The following is an 18,349-nucleotide window of genomic DNA, read 5'->3' on the forward strand; positions in this document are numbered from 1 at the left end:
ATTGTCTCCAATCCACAACGGGTCAGAAATATACATACAGGCCCAAGCAGACGTCTCTCAACAAGCTGCACCTCGCTGCCTTGCTTAAAGGTCCTCATCCAGGACCTTTATGTCCAACAGGGCTGTGTGAATCAGAGGAGCTCCACAATAAATTCAAGTTCAACTTCTGTTTCTGTAAACCCCTGCAGGTGCATGTTGCAGAGAAATCCCACCCTGGAGGAAAACGATTGTTCAAATAAATCACAGAAAGGCCAAAATATGACACTCATGCTGATGAGGAGGGTCTGACCGGTGCTGTAGATCCGGTAGATTCAGCCAAACCGTTACAGAGTTTTAGCCTCTTGAGCTACAGGGAGAACAAAAACATTTCTGAAAGTGAAATTCAGCTTTTTGCTGGTTTTGGAGAGCGGTGGTTTTATTTTTCCATCACTATCAAACCCACTCAGAGCTTAAAGATCTGTCCTTTGTTTCCTCCTCATCAGAACATTTCATTTATCCGTTCTTCCCTCAACCAGCAGAACAAGCACAGAAAAGACACAGAAGCAGTTTAACGTCTCTCACATTTATATCCAGTATGATACCTAACTAGAGTCAAGCTGTGGAGGCTATGGAGCAAGTTAATCAAATAAAAGAATGACACAGAATTACTGTGGATGAGGTTAAATGTCCCTAATATTAACAAAAAGAAGACTTGGTCATCCTGTTCAGAGGAACTTGGGTTTTATTCTGGGATGTTCGTTACGTGTTACGTTGCACAAACAACAGTGCTGTTTTTAAGTCAAGCTTTTTCCAACTTGTTAAAGTAAAGCCGTTCTCTCTTTTAAGATCCCAAGAAGATTATTCAAGCTTTTAACACCTCTCCTCTGGACTATAGAAACCTTTAAACATCAGCCTGGATCAATCATCCCAGCAGCCTCTGCTCGGAGCTCAGAGCGCTGCGGTTCGTCTTTTAGCCGCGAAAGAAGCCTTAAAATCGAGTCTTCATTGGTCTCCTGCCAGTAATCACATGGATTTTTACATTTTATTGCTCACTTGTAAGGTTTTAAATGGTGCAGTCCAGGTTTACAGAGCTGCAAGTGACCCTTGAGACCTTCCACAATGGCCCCAAACTACTAACAGCTGAAAATAAAGAACAAACTAATGTTTTTAAGTATTACGTTAAAAGATAATTGGGATAATTGCATAAAATTTACACAACAGAAGGAGTACCAATAAATGAATCACCACCAATATTTCATTGGAATGTATGCTGCAATGAAAATAAAATAAAAAAACAACTAAAAATAGAAATTCCTATAATAGATATTTATCAAAAAAATATGAGTTAGCTATTTTTAAGAAGGTTGTGTAACATTTGGGTCGTTTCCTTTAGCTGGACTGGGGGTCCAGCCCGCGTCTCCTCGGCCTTCTGGGACCGCAGTCAGAACTTAGAGGTGACCGAGCGTTTCCTGTCATCGCCCAAGATGGCGGCGTACTGACCTCTACACGGCCGCACCGTTCAGATGTCAGTTATTCTCTCCCATGGCTTTCTATTGGTTAAGAGACGATAAATAGTTCGTATCCATCCATCCATCCATCCATCCATCCATCCATCCATCCATCTTCTTCAGATTATCCACCACAACGGATCGGTACAGCGCCCGCTTCACAGCAGACGCCGCACCAATCCGCCTGTCGATCTCCCGCTCCATCTTCCCCTCATTCGTGTACAAGACCCCAAGATACCTAAACTCCTCCACTAGGGGGCGGTACTGCCCTGATTTATTCTAATTAGCTATTTTTATGATAGTTGGTGTAAATGTGAAACACTTTGGTCAACTTTTGTTGTCTTTAAATGTGATTTATAGTCAAATTTTGACACTGAGATGAAATAATTGAGTTTGAGGATGTGTGTTTAATCCTGGCAGATTTTGGTGCAGGACTCTTGCTCCAGGTGGACACGTGAGATCCTGGAAGCCTCATCTCAGCCTCTGGAGGCATGAAACACCTGCTCCGATTGTCTTGTGTTGCGAACGCGTTGACATTAGGATGCAGCTCATTACCCCAGCACACCATCCGCTCCCAGCTCCGTCATATGAGAAAACAAAGACACATTTACTCCAGAGGTTCACACCTGGAACAGAGAAATGCTTCGCTGCTGCCATCAGGGTTACATCTTCCACATCACCGGATCGACACGTGCTGCCATGTTCTGCAACGTTGCAGTGGTGCTTTAAGGGCCTTTTTACATTTGGCACCAGGGTCACAGCAATTTCTGTTAAAATAAAAACTGGACCACAGTAAAACCATCAACGATGACTAAAGGTTTATAGACCGGCCTTATCACTCAAAAGCTTTTTCTCTCAAGAGTAAAAGCCAACTGAAAAAAACCAAAGCACATTTGAAGAAGGAATAATCTGCTGAGGAAATAAAAATGTCACTTTTCTGTAAAGAAATGCCACAGTAAACCCTTCACTGTCCAAGTTGGCATTCTTTGGTTTTGTTTTTAAATATGATAATATTAGAGACTTTTGTTCAATATCACTCATCATAAAGTTTAGGTCTAGCCTATTAGTTACCAAATAATATAAATGTGAGCAGATATTTAAAGCAAATGTTTTTGGCCGTATACATTTTTGATATATTTTTCGCTGATATCAGCGAATATAAATAATATAAACAGACCTGTTTAACTTACTTTCCTTACAACCCTGTTGTATCAAATCCTACACTTTCCCCATGCCCTCTGGTGGAGGATATAGGTACTACAGGTAGATAGTAACAGTTTGAAAAGCCACGTTTTCAGTACAGATTAGTTTCTGGGGTGGTCTCAGGAAGATATTTGTAAATATCTGTGATTTTTTAGAGTGATTTCTAGAGTGACTGTTTTCAAGCTGTATGTAAACAAAATTTCATTCTGTACGCACTTTGTGCTTACAAAATGACAATAAAGATATCTAAAGATATCTATCTACACTAAAATACAGTGAAATAAAACACATTGATTATAACTTCATATTTGCTAGATTTTGGTCTTAGGTAACCTGATAATATTAAATTTATCAATGTAAAAGAATAAATATTAGGATAAATATTTCATAAAAAGCATATGTTAAAAGCTAGAACTTTAAAACAGATTTATCATTACTTGTTTAAGGCTTAAAATGATCAAAAGGTAACTAACTGGGGGAATGCAGCTAATCCTGAGCCACCCAGAGCTGGACGAGCTCTGGAGCAGCAGACTCGTAGCGATGGGCCAGAAGAACTGCAGCTTTGGTGCTAACAGAACCCAGATATCAGGCATAGGAAGAACCGTCAGCAGAGATCGGATCTATACGCTCAAACTGTGGATGGCTTACGACTTTTTTAAGGGTGTTTTCTCCTCTATCGTTCTTTTAGTTCAGCGGATGAGTTTGTTTACTTTTCTGATGGTTTGGTTTCTTTATACACAGAAAAAACTCCAACCGAACCAGAACCCGCCACTAAGAACCAGCTGAGAACATTCAGACGGCTTATGGGTCAGACGTGTCTGAGCCGGCAGAACCAAATGGAAATACAGGAAGCAGATGGAAACGTGGAGAACTGAATCATATCAGCAGGGTCTTTCTGGGTACCATTTCATGCAAAATTATCTGAGCTACCTATTGAAAGTTGCATGGTGGTTTATGTTTTACGATAAACATGCAACCTTTGTGTATTTGCTTGGCCATTCTACCATATCCCACTGCAATGAAAGTCTGGCCACTGGAGGGGACTTGAGTCAAGCTGCTGTCTCAAATCCAGGTCGGATCACATTCACACCATACATGAACCGCTTCGTTTTAAACCGTACTGAGACCACCACCTCCATTCTCTGTACTTAGACGTAGACTTAGACTTTCTTTATTGTCATTTTGTATACACAGAGTGCATACAGAACGAAATTTCGTTTTCACACAGCTCAGAAATATTGCAGTAACTCTACAGGATACCTTGCAGTGAATTACAGTACAGGATAAAGTGCAGTGATCAATCGCAGTCACTTACAGGATAAATTTCAACGCTTGTCTTGGTCCACAGCCTGGTGCAAATATAAACCAAAAACAAACCGGACCAAGGACAAAACAACCTAGAGTTCGGTTTACGCACGCTGAACACCTAAAGGTGTAAAAACAGCCTAGTGATCGTTGGAAGAACACTGATTCTGATCCTGTTCAGGAGTGGTCCACTTTCACATTTCCAGGGGAGGTTAGACCACCAGGGCTGCTTCCCACCACTGATCCTGTTCATAGACAGAACTGTAAGGCGCAGCAACCCACAATCAACTTTATTCACCAAGTTTGTGAGTATGAAACAGGAAATTTAACTTTGGATTCCAATGTTTGCATCGTGAGAAAAAAAAAAAAAACAGACGAGCAGGCAGAACAGCAACTACAATCTATAACAGGGAAAAGCTAAAAACAGGGGGAGTGTGTACAAAAAGGACTTTTTTCTATTCACACATATGTAAATATGATTTTTCCCCTCTCAGCAGATTAACTGGCCACTCTGACTGTAACGTGTCCACCAGAGACAGCCTGGGGGTAGAAACTGGTTCTGTGTCGGCTCGTTTTAGCCACCAGCGCTCTGCAGCGCCGCCCTGTAGGTAAAAGTCTGAGTAGCCAGAATGTTTTAGGCAGACAGCTGTGTGAGCTGGACCTGTACGGGTCCTGAATGGATGGAAGCTCAGTCCTGATGATCCTCTCTGCAGATCTAAATGTTTGCTGTTGTTTGGATCCGTCAGGTTTTGTGGATGAGCTAAACCACACAGAGATGGATGAGCACAAGGCAGAATGAACGGCGGCAGGGCAGAAGTGGCACGGCCTCCCCTGATGATGGGGAATATTGTTGAGATCTTTTTGTTTTTTCTCAGCACTGTAGGAGTGGTCACAGAGCCACTGTTTAGCCTGAAGCAATGATTCGGGTGCGTTGGAGCAGGGATGTATGGGGTAAGAGAGCTTTCTAAATAGATTTGTACATAAATGGATAGTTGTGTACATATCAGTCAGAAGTTGTGCATAAACATTTGTAAACTCATAATAATTTAAATCACATTCAAAAGATACAACATACGGTTTAAATAGTTACAACTTCAATAACTAATTAATACAAATTTCAAGTTTAAATTTGTGCTTTACTCTTTATGAACACAAACAGCAGCGGCTGCTTGAGAATACGGATTTTTTCTTTGAGAATACGAATTCACAACAGTGGTCTGACGTCATGGTTTCCAAGGCTGGTTAGTGGAGCACAGAGTGCGAAGATAGGAGCCGCGCATGCGCTCTTCAGACTGACCGTCTCTGAATGCACCGCGGCTGCAGCTTCATTCCAGACAGCGCAGAGCTCACAGTGGTAAGTTAAACACTCCCTTTTCTGCTGCTGTTGTTTAAAAGTACGTTTTCAGATCGTTTGAGGCGAGAACATTATACTTTTAAGCTTCCCTACGTGGCCTGTTTACAGAGTTAGTGCATCATTTTAATAAAACGTCCGACGTTGAGCGTCTGTGCCAACTGGTAGGTTTTTTAAGATTGACAGCCTATTTCCTACTTTTATCTTTAAAAAACAACAACATTGAGGATGGTATTAAACATGTGATCACGTTGAAATTGTGACTATTTATCTGTAAATAATTAAAATGAAAACATAATTTGTATATATTAGTAACAGTAAAGGGAGTAGAGTTAAGCTACTTTGTTGCACCTACCAACCTTCACAGCATTGTTCATTAAGGAAAGTGATTTCTGTCTGCCCACCTTTACAATGATTAATCTATAAATTGTGTGCAGTTAGTTCAGTTAATTCTTTCAGTGAAATGGTAGAAATACCAGAGAAGGGAAGCCATTTGTTACATTTACTACTATATTAATCTGCATGTTAACCACATATAGTTTTATGGTGTAAAAAGGTGAGAATTGAAAAAACAATTATGGTAACATTTGGCATTTTTTTTATTTACAGTAAGAAACAGAAACAAAATATGTGAGGATAAACACTTCTGTGCCGATCCTCCAAATATTTTTTAATGAAGGGGACCTGAAACCAGCCTTCAGGCTAAGAAGGGCCACCATCGTCCTCCTCCTTTAGCTGCTGCCCATCCAGGAGGTCCATGGATGGCCACAGGAGATAGAGGTGCTGGTGACCCTCTGCTGGCTGACCTGCGGTGCATCCTATAGGGAAACAGCTTGCCAGTAAGATCTCTTACCTTCTTGTCCTTAAATAGAGCTAGCAATGACACACAATTGATACATAGATGATATTAATTGGATAGAAGATTAAGACAGATCAGCATATTACCTAAATTACAAGTTAATTTTATATTTGGTACAGGTCAAGTGGAGGCACGCTACAACAGGCACCACGCCAAGGCTGATAAACATCGTTGAGCGTGTCTTTGGTGATCTGAAGACACGGTGGCGTTCCATCTTCTTCAGGGCGCTGGAGGTCCGCCTGACGTTTGCCCCAAAAGTAATCGCCGCCTGCTGCATCCTCCACAATATTAGTATAGAGGCAGGTAACCAGCTAGCTGTGGAGGACGAGGAGGTTGATCCAGAGGAGGATGGCCATCCCGCGGCTGAAGACAGAATGCTGCTCCAGCTGGCTGCATGTTTAAGTGAACATGACTACATGCGACCTAACGTAGATCAGTTCTAGTCATGTACACGTGCTGCTTCATTTCATTTTTTTTTCACCACCTGTAAAAATACATAAAATAATCAGTAAATTAATTTCCATTCCAACTATTTTTAATTGTATGTTTGTAGGTGTTGTCTATTTGTATAAGATGTGAATAGAAGTTATTTCTTTGTTTTAAACCACGTTAGTAACTGTTAATTTGTTGAATATGTTACACCTTCATTCTGTTCCAAAGTTAAAACATTTGTCTAAAATAAATATCTGTATTTTTTTCATATATTGTTAGTATTGTTTTCTTTCCCTCTTTCTTCTCTCGATTCTTCGTGTCCTCACTCAGAGGAAACTCACTTAGATAGGAAAAACATTTATAGAATTTATTTATAGATTTTATATTAGGGCTGGACGATATATAAAAAAGCATATTGATAAAAAAATGCATATTGATCGATAGATAATTATCAAAAAGATTTAAAACCTGGCTCTTATAATATTGCTAAATGACTTACTTTTAATATATCACACACAAACACTCAATCCCAATTTAATTCTTATTTAACCAACATTTTTAATTATAACTGATTTTTTTTAATGAAAAATGACTTAACTTAAGAGACCTGGGTGATGTTATTAAATACTGACAAAGAATAAACTAAAGTGACCAGCGCTGTTAGATAAAAACTTGCAGCCCGGAACTTTTTTATCGCGGATCATGAGTGGCGAGTAATTGTTTGAAGCCAGGTTTTTCATGTCCATCACTATGAAGCACGTTACTGCATGCGTGATGTCCTTACGCCGCCAGGACGCGTTGTCATTTTATCACAAAGAACGGAGCCCAGTAGCTGCTATACCTGCTTTGTTTTGGAAGAACTTCCATAAGATTCCTAAGAAGATGACGCGCAGCAGCGCGGGGCTAAAACGGCTCGCGCTGCTGCGGTAGTGAGCGACTTACGTGATGAAACAAGTTGGTTGCGTTAGCAGACTTTGTTTTTACCGGTTCCTTGCAAATGTTACAGTTCACTGTGGTTTATTTCAGTCAGGCTGGCGAACTAGTAAAACCCCGTTTTGGGACAATTTCCCCCGCCGCTCCTTGCTGCGACATATTCACATGCTCTGTGTTGTTGTTTGAGAGGGCGGAGTTTGTGACGGCGTGCCTGGGTCCGCGATTACGATTGGTCGAGAGGAAGCAGTGACTGTAGCATCAACTAATATAGGCTAAGAGGAAGGAAAGAAAACTGTCTCTATAACCAACTTTTATCGACCCTTTTTTCCCCTTATTGTGCCACACGTCTTTCGACTGATATATATTGTTATTAAATTATGGTCCAGCTCCATTTTATATGCTGCTGTCATTCTTTGGAGACATTTACAATTTATTCCAGCAATTATTGAGTTAATAAAGCAACACGCGTCAGCCTGATAAACACAAAACAAATCAATCACTCTTTTTTTTTTAAATTACGCACTAACTCTGTAAACAGGCCACGTAGGGAAGCTTAAAAGTATAATGTTCTCGCCTCAAACGATCTGAAAACGTACTTTTGAACAACAGCAGCAGAAAAGGGAGTGTTTAACTTACCACTGTGAGCTTGCGCTGTCTGGAATGAAGCTGCAGCCGCGGTGCATTCAGAGACGGTCAGTCTGAAGAACGCATGCGCGGCTCCTATTTTCGCACTCTGTGCTCCATTAACCAGCCTTGGAAACCGTGACGTCAGACCACTGTTGTGAATTCGTATTCTCAAAGAAAAAATCTGTATTCTCAAGCAGCCGCTGCTGTTTGTGTTCATAAAGAGTAAAGCACAAATTTAAACTTGAAATTTGTATTTATTAGTTATTGAAGTTGTAACTATTTAAACTGTATGTTGTATCTTTTGAATGTGATTTAAATTATTATGAGTTTACAAATGTTTTTTATGCACAACTTCTGACTAATATGGACACAACTATCCTTTTATGTACAAGTTTATTATGGAACCGCTTTTACCCCATAGGGATGTCTCTAAAAGCTGCAGGACAGCAGCTCTTAGAGGCATGGAGTTGGGCACTCCTGCTTTAAAGATGTCTCAGTGTAAGAGACTCCAGGGAGGAATCAGGAGTTCAACCTTTGAACTTTTTATTGAGCTCAAATATGGGTACGTCTGGGTTTCCCTCCTGAACCGGAAGCATTGTTTAAGCAGAAGTGGATGGATGGACAAACAGTATTTTCAGAAGCTTTTCTGTTAGTTTTTAACCTTTGACAATGCTTGATGGTGTTGTTTGTGTGCAGCTTGCAGTCTTACCGCCAGTATCACCGTCGTGGTAGTTGGGATCAAGGCCTCTCTCCAACATTTTGCCCACTCTGTCCACCTGATTGTGCTGAATGAAGTCCATGAACTTCCTCAGGTTGGCCTGCACACATCGTAGGGGAGAAACGGGTCACCATGGAGGGATGGAAGAACAATTGGTAAGAACGTGAGAGAACAGGACAGAATATATCCCGGGCCTTCCATCAGTAAGACAGAAATACCATTAGAGATATGGGGGAAAAGTCAAAAAAAGGTCAAACATAATGGTAAAAAGTGGAAGCGTATGGTAAGACAGCGTGGAATAGAGTGAAATGTGTAGATAAGAGGGGACAGATAGAAGGTAGAATAGAGGAGAAGTGAAGGGAGGGTGCACAGGGGGGGGGGGGCATGACAGGACTGAGAGTGTGGCGATTGGAAAGTGTGGAATGGCTGCTCCTTTCTGCTCTGCTCTGTCTGCTTTCTTTCCAGGCCGTGTGATAAAAATAGATAAGAGAACAGCTCCCAGAAGGATGGGAGAAAATGAGGAAGGGAACAATGAGAGAGCAGAATAAGGAGAAAACGATAAAAGATTAGAAATAAAAGGTACAACAAAAGCAAGATGAGGAGGTAAATGGCAGGAACATGGGCTGGCAGGTCAATTCAGCGCTATTGTCTCTAAAATGTATTATGCAACTAAATTATCCCCAACACACAGAATATTTTATTCAGCTTTCCACCTCTGAGAAACTCCACAGAGGTTTTACCGGGTATTTAGAGAGCTAGCTTTATTTCAACCAACCTTTACTGCTTTTTACAATAATGACTTCCTCCCCACATCGCCATCGGTGCCAGATTAAAGCATCTCTGCGGCCGTTACACCAGAACCTTTTTATGAAACGGGCTCCTCCGCTCTCCAAGGAGTTTCTCAGTGTTTTGGTTTTTAGTAGCAGCTGAATTTGAAGGAGAAAAATGATAGGCTACTAATTCTGTTCCAGTTCTGCTCAACACTCCCCCTTCAGCAGGAGCAGATGCTACTATTTGGCATTTTAATGACGTATTTTCCAGAGTGTAACTTCAAATTTTTTTTTAAACAAGGATTGGGTGCACCGCTTTGACGGTCAATGTTGATGAATTTAAGTAATACACCTGACCTAATATTTGGGTAAATGTCCCTTTTGCAACAGGCTCCTCGACCATAAAACCATCCGTATGATGAATATTTCACCAATTTTACTGCAGAATTTGTGGAATGAATTTGCTCATTGAATCCGGTTGGTTTAATGCGACACGCTACTAAACTCGATCCACTAATTACCAGAAAGAGGTCCGCGCTTTGGGAAGGACATTCCTGCAGCTTGACAATGGCCCCATGGGTGCATTCCTACACATGGACCCAGTTTGTGTTCTTTAAAAAAATAATCTTTGTACAATGGCTCATTAAAAGACCAAAAGTCATTTTCCCGTGATGCTGGACTGCAACTTTGGACTGAAACAGTTTATCAAACATGGAAAACTGATTGCCACCTGAAGGCTGCAAAACGGCCCACAACCCTGGAATGATGCGTGTTGGAAAACAGTAAATGCAGCATTAATGGCGCCTCTAGCTAACACCTTTACACGACGACTGAAAGCTGTAAGTGGCTTCCTGTGCAAATACAGATTGTTTTATTATGGGTCGCACTGAAAGCACGGAACGGTCTGAAGCGCCTCGGTTTTCCCTCAGACAGACAGCGGTGGTGACTCACCGGCAGTTCAATATCTGGAAATGTCAAAGGATCATGTTCTCGGCCCTGGGTGGCTGTCCCGTGTTTTATTTAATGTGGCCGATGCCGCCTGTCCCCAGTGTGTGTGACTCTGCAGGTCTGATGAATCAGAATCAGGAGGAAAGTGTCACCTCCGCTCTGCCTCTTTCCTTAACCAGAACATTGATCTGCTTCCTTCTGGTGGATTTCTGCCAGCCACAAAGCATCAGACAGCACAGCAAACAGGATTAGCTCCTAGAAATGTGCAGTTTATACAAAATATTGCCTTTCAGAATCAGAAACCCGCCAAAGAAACACTTCCTCAGATAGTAACTTTTTTGGAAACTGTATGTATTTCTGTCGCCGTTCCATATTTATGAGCTTGTTTCTCCTCTTGGCTTTTTTTTTATGTTCCTCTCTGGTTTGTGTTCCTTCCCCTGTCCTCTCTTCCCTGCAGTCGAATGTGAAATTAGAGCTGCTGTCAGACGGTTTTCCCAGGTCCTGTAGGAGAGAGCTGCCACAGACATTTATGTTTTGGCTGCACAACAAGATTACTGTGGATGCAGGACAGCAGCGCAGCTCTGCAACCCAACAACGAAGTGGCTTAAGATCCATTTTAATGCATATGGGAGGAAGGGAAGTAAGGCAGAAAAAAGGAGTACATTTCAAAGATTGTTCTATATAATTATGAAAAAGGACAAATCAGAGGATGATCCAAACAGAAAAGCTGTCTGAATCCAGTGAAAGAGGGAATCTTTTACATAGAAACGGCAATCTGTGAATCTTTATGTCTTATTTTGGCAGCACCTTTGGTGTGAACCAGACTTGTCTGAGGTGTTCGGATTGCACGTCCCAGAGTCTGTCAGACTGAAGTGGGAGGAAGTGGCAGAATCTTTTTTCCTTCATATGTCTGACTGCTCATGCTAGCTCTCCTGCTTTTTGACAAAGCTTCATCAAAACACAGCGGAGTCCCCAGCAGGCTGGGAGCAGATGTGAGATTTGGATGCATCTTCAGCCACATTGACCACTTTCTGCATGTTAAGGTTGGATAATCCACAGGGCGCAGTGTCTGGTCTTTGTTTTTGCTCCAATTATATTCAAATTATTGAGCATCATAAGTAAGTTGTTCTACTGATAGTAAATGTTTATTTAACAAATGTTGACTAATCAACTAAATCTGATAAATAAACTCATTCCATTACAACCCACAACACTAAAGTTATTTGTCTTTGTAGCTGAATCATAGATAGGATTCAGCCCCCTGTTACCCTGCAGAGATAAACTAGCTTAGATAATGGATGGATGTCCTATAACTCCTTTGCTGTTAAGGTTTGAAAGAGTTGAATGTTGATTTTGGTGTGTGCAAAACAGCAATCACAAAGGACTTCTTGGATGCAATGTTTGGTAGGGTATTATAGACTCACGTTATCACGCTCTGCATATTAATAATTTATGTGGCGAGTTGCATTTAATCTTTACATTAGACATGTGAATAAGCTGAATTTGAAAAGAAAAGTCTGGAACATGGAAGTCATTGTCGTTATCTCAGTTTTTAGCTTAATGTCGTGATTGCATGTGTTTCTGATATCATGCAGCTCATCATCCTCTCATTTATGTTATACAGCCAAAATTTGAAATATTCTGTCCCAAAATGTTGCTGAACAACCACAACCCTGCTGTTGTTTCTTTTAGGCTGGAATATTGCTATTCTTTATTATCAGGAAGACCAAAACAGTCAAACGAAATAAAAAATATATATTTTTGTAGTTTTAGCTTCTCTTCGTTTAAATTCAGAATATAATTTTAAATTCTTCTTCTATATGAAGTCCTGAATAATCAGTGATAATAGAGTTTGAATGTTGAATAATAGATTTTTCTGTATGTTCCCAGCTACGAGACTGCAGGTCTACCAGTGGTTCCTCAGGGCTCTAAAAGAAGAAAAGGTCTTTTAGTTATCAGGCTTCTTGACTCTGTAAGACTTAGCTTGAAACTTTCCATTTTTCTGATGTAAAATTCTCTGTGATATATTTAAGTGTGATTTGGTATGATGAAAATAAATCTTTTTGCCACTGAGAGCACTTTGTTCTACGTAAGTTATTTGAGAGCAAACCCCAGCGTGCATTAAAACACGTAACTTGGCAACTGCTAATTTAATTGCAATGTGTAAAAATAAAAAGTTAATTTGCTGTAAGCAGAAAAGGATACACACTGTTTTGCTGTTGCTCCAAAATGAAGTTGCAATAAACATCTCAGTGTGAGGTGACATTAATTGCTGTATTTAACTCTCCACCTTCAGCTGACAGTCACTGCTGACAGCAGCATTTAAAAACTCACCATGAACACCATGAAGGGTCTCCTCCGTTAACCCTTACCTTTGTATGAAGTTTGGCAATCTGCTTCTCATCAATGTTGGGCTGCCTGTAGACTCTGCTCTTGTAGCGAAACTGTTGGAGGAAAGAAACTGTTACAAAAGAGGCTGAGACATAAACGGCATCTTCAATAGACTTAGATTCAATTTGATTTAATGTTGGGATTAATAAAGTATTTTTGAGTTGAATTTATGATTGTTCAAACTATGTTTCTGGATGGATCGTTAGAGAAATTTCTCATCTGAAGAAGTTAGCATTACTCCGACGACCAATACAGAAAACAACATCAGATCTAACGTATAACGTTGGTTTCTAATCAATGCTGGCTTAAAAATCAAATATGACCAACGTGCAGATAAATTTTAACAATAGTACCGACAGCTAAGTGGTCGGGCAATGTCAGCTGCTCTATCTGACCACTTTTCTGTCATCTTTGAAAGCATTATTTTTAATGACTGTCAGACAAAGACAAAACGCATCTTTAAAAGGGCAATACAACTCAGAAGAAGAACTAGTGGATAACTTTCAGTCTATAGTCTCAGATATCATTCACTGGATCGCTCCAATTAAAGTCAAAGTTGTTTCTGGGAAGAAGAATTTTCCGTGGACAAGTGCTCCAGCAGCTAGAAGGGAAAAAAGGGAGTGTGGAAAGACCAGACACCATTGCTAACAGCTTTTATTGTCGATAACAGTTTTCCCGGGTGGTGATGAATCCAAGAAATGGCTGCTTGCATTTCTACTTGCAACTGATCACATTAGTCAAGTACGAACTTTAATTCTAAAAATCTAAGTTCAAGCTTCAGGGGCAAACTGTGCCATAATTCATGGTTTACAGTCTGATACATCCTCCCTTCGACTGTGACCCTCGTGCCATGTGCATTTTGCCATGAACTCAGTCTATCAGGCCTGCAAACATCATGTTTCATGTTGATAAAACTCCCACTCAAAATTAGGCATGTATAGTTGCTATCACAGGATGTATGCTTGCCATCGTAGTTCCAGTAGCATAAGGATGTAATGATTCAGAATGCAGACCCAGAATTCAGCCAGACCAGCAGAGGTTCAGTTAGATCTTCTTTTATTAACAAAAAGCAAAACAGGGAAAAAACCAAAAAGGACCGTCAATCCAAAAAACGGCACAAAAATAAACAGACTAACGGGGCAGGCAGGACAGGAACAGGATGGCTCAGATCACTGGAGACAAGGGGTCAAAAATCCAAAAGCAAACCAATAAACAGAAACTTTCAGGAGGAGACTCACCCATACTCAAACAGACGACCTGGCACTGATGTCTGGTCTCAACAGTTTATATGGAGGTGGAAGCAGGTGAAAATGGTGAGAGGTGATTGCAGCAGGGGTGGAGTTAGGCAGGTGTGCAGAGTGCATAATTAGACCAGACATCAGTGCTGAGGCTCAAAACAAGAACAGATCAGACAAACTTAAAAGCTGACAAGACAAGTGGACAGAAACAAACTACACACGATCTAATAAAGAACAAAACAACCCTGAAGTACAAACCTAAAACAGAAAATAAAGCTAAGACTAAAACTGATGACAAAACAGGATAAACTAACAGTAAACAAGAACCTAGACAAGACAAAACTCAAAGCAACCAGAGAACCTAAGGAAGGAGGGCAAAATACCTTAAACATAAACCAGAACAGAACCCAGAATATTACAAAGGAGCTCACAATGTCCCTCACTGGCACTAAGTAGCTGTAAGGAATCACACAATCCCATGTGGGACATGACGTATGAGCACAGCCCGCCTCACGACAAAGAAAGCATTTATACAAACATGAACCGACAAAGAACAATACCAACAATGAGACTCTAAGGAAAACACAAACAAAACTGTGGCTGTGTCCAAATAGTTCTAGATGGTCAGGACTCTTTAGCCAAAGTAGAAGAGGGTCAGCGGTCGCCATGATCACAGTGTCTGAGCAGTCAGTGAGGAAGGAGGCAGGAAAAGGAGCCTGAAAGCTTCCTATTATAGTTCCTTTAGCATAGGGAGCTCATGAGGTCCCTTACTACTGCTAGACACAATCCCAGAATTCAATTAAATTTTATTTATATAGCGCCAATTCAGGAAACATGTCATCTCAAGGGACTTTACAAAGTCAAAACCAATCATATTATAAAGATTGGTCCAAAATTTCCTATATAAGGGAACCAGTTTATTGCATCAAGTCTCTCCAAGCAGCATTCACTCCTCCTGAAAGAGCGTAGAGCCACGGTGGACAGTCGTCTGCATTGTTGATGGCTTTGCAGCAATCCCTCATACTGAGCATGCATGAAGCGACAGTGGAGAGGAAAACTCCCCTTTAACAGGGAGGAGAACCTCCAGCAGAACCAGAACCAGGCTCAGTGTGAACGCTCATCTGCCTCCACCCACTGGGGCTTAGAGAAGACAGAGCAGAGACACAGAAAGCACAGAAGCTCACATTGACCCAGGAGTACTTTCTATGTTAGAGAAGACAGAGCAGAGACACAGAAAGCCCAGAAGCTCACATTGACCCAGGAGTACTTTCTATGTTAGATGGTGATAGAGGATGATCTGCCTCCCCTGATGATGTCACAGCTAACAGAACGTCTGACCAGGTGTACCTTCTATGAAGAGAAAATGACAGAGAAGAAGAAGTTAAAAGCTAACAGCTTTTAAAAACACAATCCTTTGCGTGACATGATGCATAAGCACCTCATTTCTGTGTGAATACAATATTTACATAAAAACCTTCAGGGTGCTTTGATTTTTACAAAATACAAAAACAGAAAATGTGTTTTTAAATGACGATAAATGTACAGAAAGCTCAACAGTCATGATTTAAACATGCAAAGCAGGAACTGGTAGATTCCGATCAAATAAAATGTCAAATCTGTCTGAGAAAACATGATGAATATTACAAACCTAAGCAGAGTGGGGTGATAATCAAAGAAAAAATGTCACTGCTGCTGACTGAAAGAATTAGAAAGTCAGAATAAACGTTCTCATGATTAAAAACAATTATCCGAATGTCTCCAATAGAGCAGACTTCAACCACCCCCCCATGCTGAGGACAACAGGGTATAATAGCCCCAAAGAGTGGATGATGCATTTAATAAAAGCCCGTTTTAAATGTCATCTGTTTAACTTTTGGATACAGTTATTATCAGTGAAGCTGCACTGTGTTGATAATCTGGATCAGCTTAATGCAGCTGATGTGAGATAAAATGTGAGCTGGAAAACATTTCACACGGTGACATTTCTACCGATTCATCCCAACAAGAGCAACGAAAGGCTTTTGGTGTTTTAAACATTTGCTAAGAAACAAAACTCTGAGGAGTCTCTGAAGATTAGGACTCTTATTTAAACATGGTTTATGGAAGAAAAGATGTCACATCAATGTATTTTACCATCTATATCTGTTCATAAGCAGACCAGGATTTCACGGATAGATATTCATGTGAAATAATGCTTTTCCTCATCTTTCTTCTTCTATACGTCTATTTCAATCTGCAAAATGACCTTTATTATGGAATATTGTCAGCGTCTCACCCAGCAGGATCTAAGATATGATTTTAGAAGAAAACAAGTAAGCGAAGCTGAGATTATGCACTTTATAGACAAAAGATTCAGGATCCCTGCTGAGTCTCTGTAATAAACTCTCAGATGTTGTTTTTCATGCTTTAAGGATTCTGGTTTAATATTAATCTTCAGGCTCAGTCAGATTCTAGTTCAGGGCTAGTCACAGAAACACAGAGTCTCCTTTGCAGATCTTTCATCATTCTTATCACAGTAGACAGTCCAGTTTGTCCACAAGGCTTTCAGAAAATAATGCTGGAGCGGTTATGGTTGCTGCAGGTCTGTGACTACAGGCGTAACGGGAATGGGTCAACTTCACCCCCTCAGTCAGTCCACAGCGTTTAACGAAATGTTAGATATACAGAACACCTGTAGGCTGAAAATGTGATGTGAAAGTGGTTTAATGTACATCTTTTGTTTAAAGATTTTGTTTTAAACCTGCAGGCGTCAAACACTGTCAAAGACAAAGATGAAAAATGTCCATCTCATCAAACCTCTTCTGTAAAGGAAATAAAACACATAAAGCAGCTGGAGGAGCTCTTGCTGCGGTTAACTATAGATAGATTTAAATTCTGGCTCAGAGCTGATCTGTTTAGCTGTTTCTCTCCTAGATGAAGCCGCTAAAGGAGCTGCTAGTGCCGTTAAACCGTTAATGTTTCTGTAAGAGGGCAATTACTCCTGGATGAGTGCCTCTGTGCTGCTTTTGTATTTCTATGTACCCTCACCGGCCACTTTATTAGGTACACCTGTCCAACTGCTCGTTAACAGAAATGTCTAATCAGCCAATCACATGGCAGCAACTCAAAGCATTTAGTCATGCAGACGTGGTCAAGACGATCTGCTGCCGTTCAAACCGAGCATCAGGACGAGGAAGAAAGGTGATTTCAGTGACTTTGAACGTGGCATGGTTGTCGGTGCCAGGCGGGCTGGTCTGAGTAGTTCAGAAACTGCTGATCTACTGGGATTTTCACCCACAACCATCGCTAGGGTTTACAGAGAGTGGTCAGAAAAAGAGAGAATATCCAGTGAGCGGCCAAATGCTTTGTTGATGTCAGAGGAGAACGGCCAGACTGGTTGGAGCTGATAGGAAGGCAGCAGTAACTAAATTAACCACTCATTCTAATCAAGGTCTGCAGGAGAACATCTCTGAAGGAACAGCAGGTGGAACCTTGAGGCTGATGGGCTACAGCAGCAGAAGACCACACCGGGTACCACTGCTGTCAGCCAAGAACAGGAAACTGAGGCTATAATTCACACAGGCTCACCAAAACTGGACAATAGAAGATTGGAAAAAGTTTTCTGGTCTGATGAGTCTCCATTTCTGCTGCCACGTTCAGATGTTAGGGTCAGAATCTGGCATCAACATGAAAGCATGGATCCATCTATGCCACGAAGGATTAGGGCGGTTCTCAAGGCAAAAGGGGGTCCAACCCGGTACTAGCCAGGTGTGCCTAATAAAGCGGCCGGTGAGCGTATATATATGTTATGTTCACACTGCCAAATGAAAGCCTCTAAACTGTTTTTCATTGCGTGAAAAAAATACTAATTCTTTTGTGTTCTTTTCAAAAGGGTGAGTTTTCCTTCCCACTGTTGCCACATGCATGTTCAGCACAAGGAATTGCTGCAAAGTTAATGACTCGATGCAATCGGACAGATTTCTTTAAATAACTTTCTACCTACTAGCAAAATAGGAATGTAACTGATATCTTTTTATTTGGATTGCCATGACTGTGTGTTTCAGGATATAAACTGGATTAGTTTGTTTTGTAAAACTCATTAACCTTT

The 18,349-nt window shown here is 40.8% G+C and overlaps 1 protein-coding gene across 6 annotated transcripts in view; it reads right to left on the reverse strand.

Annotated features, from left to right (window-relative positions):
* The window catches only part of LOC105937705 (SH3 and multiple ankyrin repeat domains protein 2), a 308,586-nt gene that overhangs the window by 178,268 nt on the left and 111,969 nt on the right, over positions 1–18,349 (reverse strand). For all 6 annotated transcript variants that reach the window (XM_036135850.1, XM_036135847.1, XM_036135849.1 and 3 more), the window contains exons 5-6: positions 13,006–13,077; positions 8,907–9,015 (exon numbers count right to left, since the gene is read on the reverse strand). In XM_036135850.1, coding sequence (XP_035991743.1) covers positions 8,907–9,015; positions 13,006–13,077 — 181 coding nt within the window. The remainder of the gene's footprint in view (positions 1–8,906; positions 9,016–13,005; positions 13,078–18,349) is intronic.

This window comes from Fundulus heteroclitus, chromosome 4, assembly GCF_011125445.2.
Source record: "Fundulus heteroclitus isolate FHET01 chromosome 4, MU-UCD_Fhet_4.1, whole genome shotgun sequence".
Lineage (NCBI taxonomy): Eukaryota > Metazoa > Chordata > Actinopteri > Cyprinodontiformes > Fundulidae > Fundulus > Fundulus heteroclitus.